Source organism: Alligator sinensis, unplaced genomic scaffold (assembly GCF_000455745.1).
Source record: "Alligator sinensis unplaced genomic scaffold, ASM45574v1 scaffold391_1, whole genome shotgun sequence".
Taxonomy (NCBI): Eukaryota; Metazoa; Chordata; order Crocodylia; family Alligatoridae; genus Alligator; species Alligator sinensis.
The window spans coordinates 2,001,199-2,010,360 of NW_005841889.1; the positions used below are offsets into that span (position 1 = coordinate 2,001,199).

Genomic DNA, 9,162 nt, shown 5'->3' on the forward strand with positions numbered 1-9,162 from the left:
CTCCAACCAAGTGGGTGGCCCTCCTCTGAACCCTCTCAAGGCAGGCCACATCCTTCTTAAAGTGCGGTGCCCAGAACTAGACGCAGTACTCCAGTTGTGGCCTGACCAATGTCGCGTAGAGAGGGAGTATCACCTCTCTGGACCGGCTTGAAATGCATCTTTGGATGCACAACAAGGTGCATTTGGCTTTGCTGGCTGTGGTCTGTCATTGGCAGCTCATGTTCATCTTGGAGTCAATGACTCCAAGATCCCTTTCTGCCTCTGTGCTCAGAAGAGGAGAGCTCCCCAGCTTGTATGTATGCTGTGGATTCCTTCTCCCCAGGTGCAGCACCCTGCATGTATCTACATTGAATCCCATCCTATTACCATCCGCCCACTTCTGTAGTCTGTCTAAATCTAATTGCAGCCTCTTTCTCCCTTTGAGCGTGCCTACCTCTCTCCACATCTTGGTGTCATCGGCAAACTTGGACAATGTGTTTTCCACCCCCTCGTCCAAGTCGCTGATGAAGATGTTGAACAGTGTGGGCCCCAGGACCAAGCCCTGGGGGACCCCACTATTCACATCCCGCCAGGTCGAGTACAACCCATCCACCACCACTCTCTGGGTGCGCCCCATCAGCCAATTTTTGACCCATCCAACTGTGTAGGGATCAATGCCACAGTTGCTCAATTTATTAATGAGAATTCAGTCATGCAAGTTATCCCACCAAGCTATCTCATCATTTGCTTCCACGAAGAGCACTTGAGATAAAGTAAACAGGAAGGAAAATACTTCATGGATCTTACCCAACCCCTTTGTGAGCAGAATGAAAATTTTAGGGGCTGCAGCCTATCTTATCTCTGGGCACCCACGTTGAAAAAAGTTGTATTTTAATATGTGCTAAATAATGTGAGAAAATCCTAGTGGAGACAAAGATGATTCTGAATAAGTTTCTTGGTTGAGGGAAAAGGTAAAATATTACTTTTTTCTTAGAGAAGACAGTGCCACAGCCCAGAGCAGTGTGACAGAAACGGCTTGTAGTATTACTGTCTTCCCTTATGTAAAAGCTGCACTGCTATTAGATGGACTGCCTCAAAGCTGCTCAGCATCAGCATTAGAAAAGAGCCAGCAGGAGACATTAATATGTTACTTGCAGATCCTGAGCTACTGCACAGAAATCAAGGCCCCAAGACAGGGATATAGCCAAAGGGAATTATATCCATGAATGCTGAGTGCCCCCAGAGGCCGGGGGAGGAGGGGGCACGGCGAGCTCCCACAGGCGGCGGCAGCACTGGTGGTGACGGGAATGTGGCAGTGGCAAGCAGGGAGCTCCTGCAGGTGGCCATGGTGCTGTCAGCAGCAGGGGGTGGCAAGTGCTGACCAGCAGTTGGCGAGCACCCACAGGCACCACCGGTGCCAGTGGCAGGGGCCAGTGGTGATTGTGGACCATCCACAGACATGATGGGGGTGGCAAGCAGTGACCACCCACAGGTGGTAGTGTTGGTGGCACCTTTTCACATGGGATGTACCGCCATGCTCAGGGGTTGCACATGGACCCGTGTGCAGCCTCTACATGTTGCCAATGATTATATTTAGCCTAAATTTGACCCCAAAATCTGAAGGTGCAGGGAAGAGAGAATAAATGGTACCAACTTGTTAGAAGGAGTAGGGGGAAAGCTGCAAATCCCCCCACCCCAAACTTAGATGCACCCTCTTCTCTAGCAGCCATGAGGCTTCTGCTGTTAGTGGCAACAAGGAGGTGGGAGCAGTATCTGGACCTGCCCCACCTCCACTAACACTAGCAATAATAATAACCCCCAGCACCACCAACATGACAAGCACCAGCATGATAGTTTCCTCCACCCCAATTTCAGTTCCCAGCATGAGCCTCCCAGTGCCAGAGAAGGAACTGGATCTGGAATCAGTGGAGCTCAGTGTCATGGCCAGGGAAATTCTGGGGGAGTGGGAACCTGAGTTTGTGCTCCACACCCCTCAAAGTTCCCCTAGAGCAAGGTCTCCTTCTCTGGAAGGCAATTTGGAGGAGATTGAGGTTGCAGAGGCAAGTGGCTTTGCTGAGTGAGTTCCTCCTGTTGTTGTGCTTCTGCCTGCTGAGAAGCGGGATAAGACAGGATCAACACCTGCAACCCAGAAGCAAGCGGGGGGGAGTGCAGTGTGGGATCATTTTGAGGTGGCAGATGATCCCAAGTATGCTATCTGCCTGCACTGCCGATGCAAGACCAGCTGAGGCAAGGACAAGAAACACTTCAGCACCGTGGGGATGCTGATGCATATCAGGAGGCACACCCCCTTGCCCTTGCTCCTTCTCAGCCTGGCAGCATTGGAGCATGCCCAAAGGGAAGTCCCCCTCTCGCTCAAATGTCCCCATCCCCCAGAAGCAGAGGCAGGCCACCCTGGACCAGTGGGGGAAAGGTGAAGGGAAAGGGGGGCATGTTCCCAAGGTGAGCGAGGTCATCCAGAGCATTGAGGAGATGCTTGCTTTGGATGGCCAGCCCTTCTCCTCAGTTGAATGGCCAGGGTTCAGGTGGCTCATGGCCTCATCATACCACGTGCCCACATGCACCACTTTCAGCAGAGTGGTGCCCTCCCTGTATGAGGCATGCAGGGAGTACTCGAGGGAGGAGCTGCACAAGGCAGGTCCACAGGTGGCCTTACGCTTCACCTCGGACACCTGGAGCAACTGCAGTGTAGATCATGCCTACCTGTCTCTCACAGGGCACTGGTGTGATCAGTCAGCTCATTAGTGGGTTCTCCTTCAGTGATGGATGAGTCCCACAGGGCAATGAAGATTATGGGGGCCATGAACTGCATGGTGCAGAGGTAGCTCACTGGGCAGGGCGAGCTCACCCGTGGGTTCATGGTCACCAACAACAGGGCCAATATGGTCAAAGTGGTCCTTGGTACCAACTTTGTTGGTACCTGCTGTGTGGCACACAAGTTCACCTTATAGTCTGGGATGCCTTGGAGGAGGACAGAGCTGCCGGCAAGGATGCTGTCACAACCAGCCAGCTCATTTCAAAATGCAGGAAGGTGGCAGGCTACTTCCACTGGAGTATCAAAGGGGGCAAGATGCTGCGGAACAAACAGTCAGAGCTGAGCATCCCACAGCACAAAATCATGCAGGATGTAGAGACTTGGTGGAACTCCACAAACCTGATGCTTGAAAGGCTGGTCAAGCAACAGAAAGCCATCCATGAGATGGCCTTGCTAGGGGAGATTAGGATCAGCAACCCCCTTAACAAAACAGAGTCGGGTACCATCTCCCAGATCTTGGTGGTCCTCAAGCCATTCCTTGAGGCCACCAGAAGCCTCAGTTCTGCCAATGCCCTCCTTAGCCAAGTGATCCCCATAGTGAGGGAGCTTCAGAACTAAATGAAGAAGTTCCAGGGGATCAATTTTCCTGGCTAGAGCAAGCCACTGTCACCAGAGGTGCATATCAAAGGTACCCTCAACTGGTCCATGCTGGGGCCAGGACCCAAAGTGGGGTCAAAGGGCCAGGGGCTCACAGCAAGGAATGCCCAGAGCAAGAGACTCAGGATTCCAACTGGCCTGAAGGCGGGGCCAGGGCCTAAGGGGAAGCCAAAGGTTCCAGAGAGGGGATCACAGCTGGAGGAGCTGAATGGGGGAAGTAGGAAGTAGCTAAGGATTGATTATACAGTGGCTAACTAAGGTTTTCATTTGAACCCCTCTGCAGTTAGATGAAGCCTTTTTATTGACTCAGGAAAGTCTACCTACCGATACACCCATAACCCAGATACCAAAAAGAAGCAGCTGTTTTTGCAGAGAACAGAGACCAGATGAGGATGAAGATTTTAGAAGATAATTAGGCATTGAATCAACAGGTCCTGTTTCACATCAAGAACATAAAATCTTCATCTTATGCAGGTTTCTTTTTATGGCATAATAAAATACTGTCTGAAGATGAGGCTTTTTGAAAAGTTCATGGGTTGTGTTTTTGATGAGTGGGGAGGGGTCAAGGTTGTCATGATCATGATACCTGGTGAGATATAGAAGATATAAATCAAATAATTCAGGAACTTTGCAATGAGCTGTGTATGGAAAGTGTTCTAAATGTTTTTATGGTGATCAGATTTGCCAAGAATTACTGAGAAACATTTAGCTCAGGGTATAGAAATGCTAAACGCTGTGTATTTTGCAGAAGATCCTAATGCTGCTCTTTATGGTTTGATTACTGAGGAAGATAAATCTCTGGCATCCTATACTGAACGCTTAATTGGCACTAGAAATTATAAAACCCTGGTTAAGAAAAGGGTTTAGCAAAAACAGTTTAAAATGTGTTTTAAAACTTTTGCTATTGGCGGGGGTAAAGAAATAAGACTGTTTTCAGCTGGATAGATTACCATTTGCTTTAGTGCCTTGGATCTCTAAGCACATTCATATGGGGGCATGTTGTAAAGATAAAGCCAATGAGACTTAGTTGTTATTAGAAATTATAAAGCACCCTTCTTAGGAGAAGGTTTAGCAAAATAAACCAGTAAATATTGTAAAGGTTTTTGAAATAAAGACTGATTTCAAAAATATATTCTCACAAGGTTTGTGTGCCATTCTGCAGACTGGGCTGTCATTTTTGGGTGGGACAGAGCAGGTGGTGAATTTCCCAGAACCAGGGAATGTGTTGTAAAAATAAATGTACCAGCAAACAATTTAGATATGTGACCAGAGCTTCTAACAGCTTTCCGCCCTGAGCTGCAGCTGGGCTTGGGGCACAAAGCTCAGCACGCAGTGGCAGCCACCTCACTCCGCGCACAGATCGGGGGGCACGTGGCCCCCAGACCTCCACCGGGGTACGTGCAGCAGCGGGATCCCCCGCCCCCGGACGAGCTGCCATGCTCTGACCCTCCCCCGGCCCAGCCCAGCAAGGGACCCCCTCACCCAGGGGCAGGGGACGCAGAGGGGGATAGTCCCACTCTCCTGGCCTGGCCCTAGCAGCAGGAGGCACAGCTCAATACAGCCACGTACGTTCTGCTGCTCAAACATCCTGCTGCTCCCGGACTGAGTCCTGCTGCTCCCGATCGCGGAGCCTCTGACAGTCGATCTCAGTCTGGGGGGGCTAGCCTGGGTGACCACTACTATAAAGCTAATGAAACATCATTGTTTGATTATTTGTTGCCTAGTTGGTTGTGTTTTTATACACAATAGATGATGTAGCAAATTAATGCAAATTCTGATTAAGTTATATTTGTTTTTGCTTCAAACTTAAACTGGATAATATAGCCTCTGGCCCCTAGCATATTAGTAAACCTTCTATTTTCTTTTTAACTGGAGAAAATATATATTGTGTTACATGTGATGATGCACCACATTGTCTGCATCCATCTTTTCAAAATCCTAGATCCACCCATGCATGTGGGAAAGAAGTTTTGGAAAGTAAAGTTTAGATACATGCCAGTGAATGGTTTCTATATATGCTTATCATCAATTCCACAATTTCACATGGATATAACATTACAACCAATAAGCATGTGTATACTTTGGGTGCTCTTGTAGGCAGGAACTCCTAAGAAGCAGTATTGTTTAAACAAGTTTCTTTCATCAAAAAGAATTCCAAGGTTTTTTTAAATCTAACCAATCCTACTCAAACAGTACGGATACTGAAATCACAGTGAGCTTCTTACTGCTAATCCATTTATTGTTTTACTGCCTTCTCTATGCGCTGGGCTAGATTTGATGTAATAATACCTATTAGCGGGAGCTGGAGAAAGTACAAAATGTAAACCCCAACTTGTTTTCTCTCTTCTCTCATGCCATGCAACAACCAAATAAGAAACAATAGGAGCAATAAGGTCCTAGATACCTCAGCAATGGAATTATCTAGATCTGTGTCCCAAAACTTCTGATTTGCTGTCATTACGGTTAATGACTATAAATACAAAGAGAATTTAACCTAATAGTTGCAGGTTGTTTCACTTGTGTGCAGAACCCTATTGAAATTGATGGGTATCATGACATTTAAAAACACAAGGATTAAAGAGATTCTTTGTAACTCTAGGAAATTGAAAATTATTATTAATTTTATGTATAGTGTGGTGCCTGTGAGCCTTAATTATAAAGAAGGGTCTCACTGTGCTAGGTGCTGTATAAATACAGAAAAAGGATGGTTCCTGCCCCCAAAAGCTTGTATTATTAATTACCATATTTAATGATTCTTTAAACAACTTCCAATGTAATTAATTTTTTTTGATAAATAAACGGAAACTGAGTACAGTAAAAAAAACACATTTAGCACATAATTGCCTAGTTTCAAATACCTTCCATTACCATAAGATACAGCTTGGGAATTACTACACATGTGGGACCTTTTCAGCAATGGCAGTAAAAGGTTCATGATTTGGCGCTGAAGTCTTAGTAGGAAATGTCTTGCAATTACCTCATCTTTTCTAAGAACATTCATTTAAGAACAAAAAACTCAGCAAACTATCTGTTAATGCTCTAACATGGAGCCAGGACTTGACAGTAAACATAGGAAAATAACTTGGAAGTAATCAAATGGAGGATCTTGGTTATTGATGCCAAAATGAACATGGGCCAAAAGTGTGGGGACGTGGTCAGGAAGGCCAACCACACCTTGTCATGCATCCCCAGATGCATCTCGAGCAGGTCCAAGGAGGTGATCCTCCCTCTCTATGCGACACTGGTCAGGCCACAGTTGGAGTACTGCATCCAGTTCTGGGCGCCACACTTCAGGAGGGATGTGGACAGCATTGAGAGGGTCCAGGGGAGGGCCACCCGCATGATCAGGGGGCAGCAGGGCAGGCCCTACGAGGAGAGGCTAAGGTACCTGAACCTGTTCAGCCTCCACAAGAGAAGACTGAAGGGGGATCTAGTGGCCTGTTACAAACTAGTCAGAGGGGACCAGCAGGCATTGAGGGAGTCCCTGTTCCCCCAAGCACTACAGGAGTGACTAGAAATAATGGTCACAAGCTGGCGGAGGGTAGATTCAGACTAGACATCAGGAGGCGCTACTTCACTGTCAGGGAGGCTAGGACCTGGAACCAACTTCCAAGCGAAGTGGTGCTGGCTCCTACCCTGGGGGTCTTTAAGAGGAGGTTAGACGAACACCTTGCTGGGGTCATTTGACCCCAGTACTTTTTCCTGCCATGGCAGGGGTTCGGACTTGATGATCTGCTCAGGTCCCTTCTGACCCTACCAACTATGAAACTATGAAATCTACAGCATCTGAAACCAACATTGCACAGCTTTCATCACAAGCCCTCTAAACAAATTAAAAGGAGAAAAGAAGTGTGGATGTGCAACTATAATTCTTTGAAAATTGTGATAGACAAGGTGAGATTTATTACCCAAACAGAGTACGGGAAGGAAAGGAATTATTCCTGACCAGCCACTTCACCACAGTAGATGGAGGGCTATATCTAACTATAGGAAAAAAAGAAACAAGATTCTCCCAAGGTAGTGGTGACCAATCTGTGGCAGAAGCATGACAAGTAAAATAGGCAGCTTCTGCGTGGCATATGGCAGACTGGGCAGGGGACCGGGAACACAGTGGCAGATAGGGCAGGGAGCAGAAGCAGAGCAACAGATCAGGCAGGGGAAGGGGATTGGAGAGGCACTCCTCCCCAAAAGGTTCCCACTGCCCCAGACATACTTTAAGCGTGCTGAAAAAATGGCATTCAGCAATTAAATGGATAAGCTAAAGCAATAAACACAAAACCACTGTACACAAATATGACCTTAGACTAGGTCATAAATGAAACTATTAAGTAAATAAATTAAATCCTAGTCATTGTTCAGTGGTTATTCAGAAAAATAAAATGGAAGTATGACTCTTGTTTTTCAAAAACAGCACCAAAGTTGACACCTGTTCACAGATAACACAACTTTCTGTATTTCTGTTGATTATCACTAAAAATGATATCTTCACAAAGATATATCTTTGAGTATCATGTCTTTCATGAACCATGTATGAATGAGTGCAATGCAGCTGTAGACAAAATTCTTATTCTACAATGTGCATAAATTTAAACATGATATATTGAAGGCAATTAAGATTATAAACCTAATGAGAATGTATGTTATTTATAGAGGTTCCATAATGAGTGGACTACAGCTGACTATATTGCAGACAAAGGTCAAGAATTTCTACTTAAAATGATATGATTGAAGTTAATTCAAATTTGCACATAGAATAGCAATTTGTTTTTATTACCAAATGGATAGTAGTTTTTATCTGTACAAACAGGTTTGCCTTTGAAACTTGAGCTGCAGTTAATATTCCCCCAGGTTCTAGAGTTGTAAATCATAACCGAATATGAAACATCACTTGTGATTACCGGGCCAACCAATACGTAGACTACATAAAACATGAACAGCGTCTGAGTTGCACCCAAGAACCAACACCAAAGTAAGAGTGTGAGTGATCTCCCAGCACTGAAATCAATGGGAAATTTCCGGGTACGTTTTCCTAACATTTCTTCCAGTTTGCTTTTAAATTGTCCAAGCAATGAAGCGCTCTTTCCATTTCCCCTGGGAAACTGCTCTGTGGATAAAACTGAGACAACCCCTTTCAGCTGCGGTGCTGGCGCCTGATGCTGCGGGGGTTTGTTACAGCAGTACACCTATCCCTCACGGGGTGGAAACTGCTGAAACATTCCCAGGAAAAACAGTGCACATCCACCACTTGAATACTCCTTACCCTGAACATTTCTCATACCCCTTCTTTTCAGTGCGAGCGGATACGGTCACCCTAAGCGGGTGGACTGAGATGGAGCCGGGTGTCAATCCCTTCAGCTGGGTTGCTTCGAAAAGGGGCTAGGAAACGCTGCCTGCACCCACAGGCCTTCAAGGGCTGACCACGGCGGAGATCGCCCCGCGCTCGCAATCCGCGCATACTTCTGCCACCCGCTCCTTGCCAGGCCTGAGGTGCGCCCCGCGCTCGCTCCGGTAGGCAAGGAGCCGCGCACTCGGGGCTGGCCGGGCCGACAGCGGCAGGTCGGGGTGGGCCGGGGGCTCTTGTCCTGGCTCGGGGGGGTTTCCACAGTCAAAAAAAAGAGGGGCAAAACTACGAGCCGGAGCTGGCGCTTTCCGAGGGCGCCTCCAGTGCAGGAAGGGGCGGCCCGGAGCCCCGAGAAGGGCCGGGCGGAGCGGGGACACCGCGGGGCTGCAGGCCGCGGCTCTCCCGCCCCGCG

The 9,162-nt window shown here is 47.3% G+C and overlaps 2 protein-coding genes across 4 annotated transcripts in view; one reads left to right on the forward strand and one right to left on the reverse strand.

Moving 5' to 3' along the window:
- IL17RB (interleukin 17 receptor B) overlaps nt 1–8,761 on the reverse strand; it is a 59,798-nt gene extending 51,037 nt beyond the window's left edge. The window contains exon 1 of the mRNA XM_014517070.2: nt 8,670–8,761. Within this exon, the coding sequence (XP_014372556.1) occupies nt 8,670–8,678 (9 nt within the window). The 5' untranslated portion in view covers nt 8,679–8,761. The remainder of the gene's footprint in view (nt 1–8,669) is intronic.
- The window catches only part of CHDH (choline dehydrogenase), a 28,979-nt gene continuing 27,897 nt past the window's right edge, over nt 8,081–9,162 (forward strand). Inside the window, exon 1 of one of the 3 annotated variants that reach the window (XM_006017987.3) lies at nt 8,081–8,917. The gene's annotated coding sequence lies outside the window, so the exon portion shown is untranslated. The other 2 variants (XM_025197099.1, XM_025197096.1) reach the window with 2 other exon arrangements.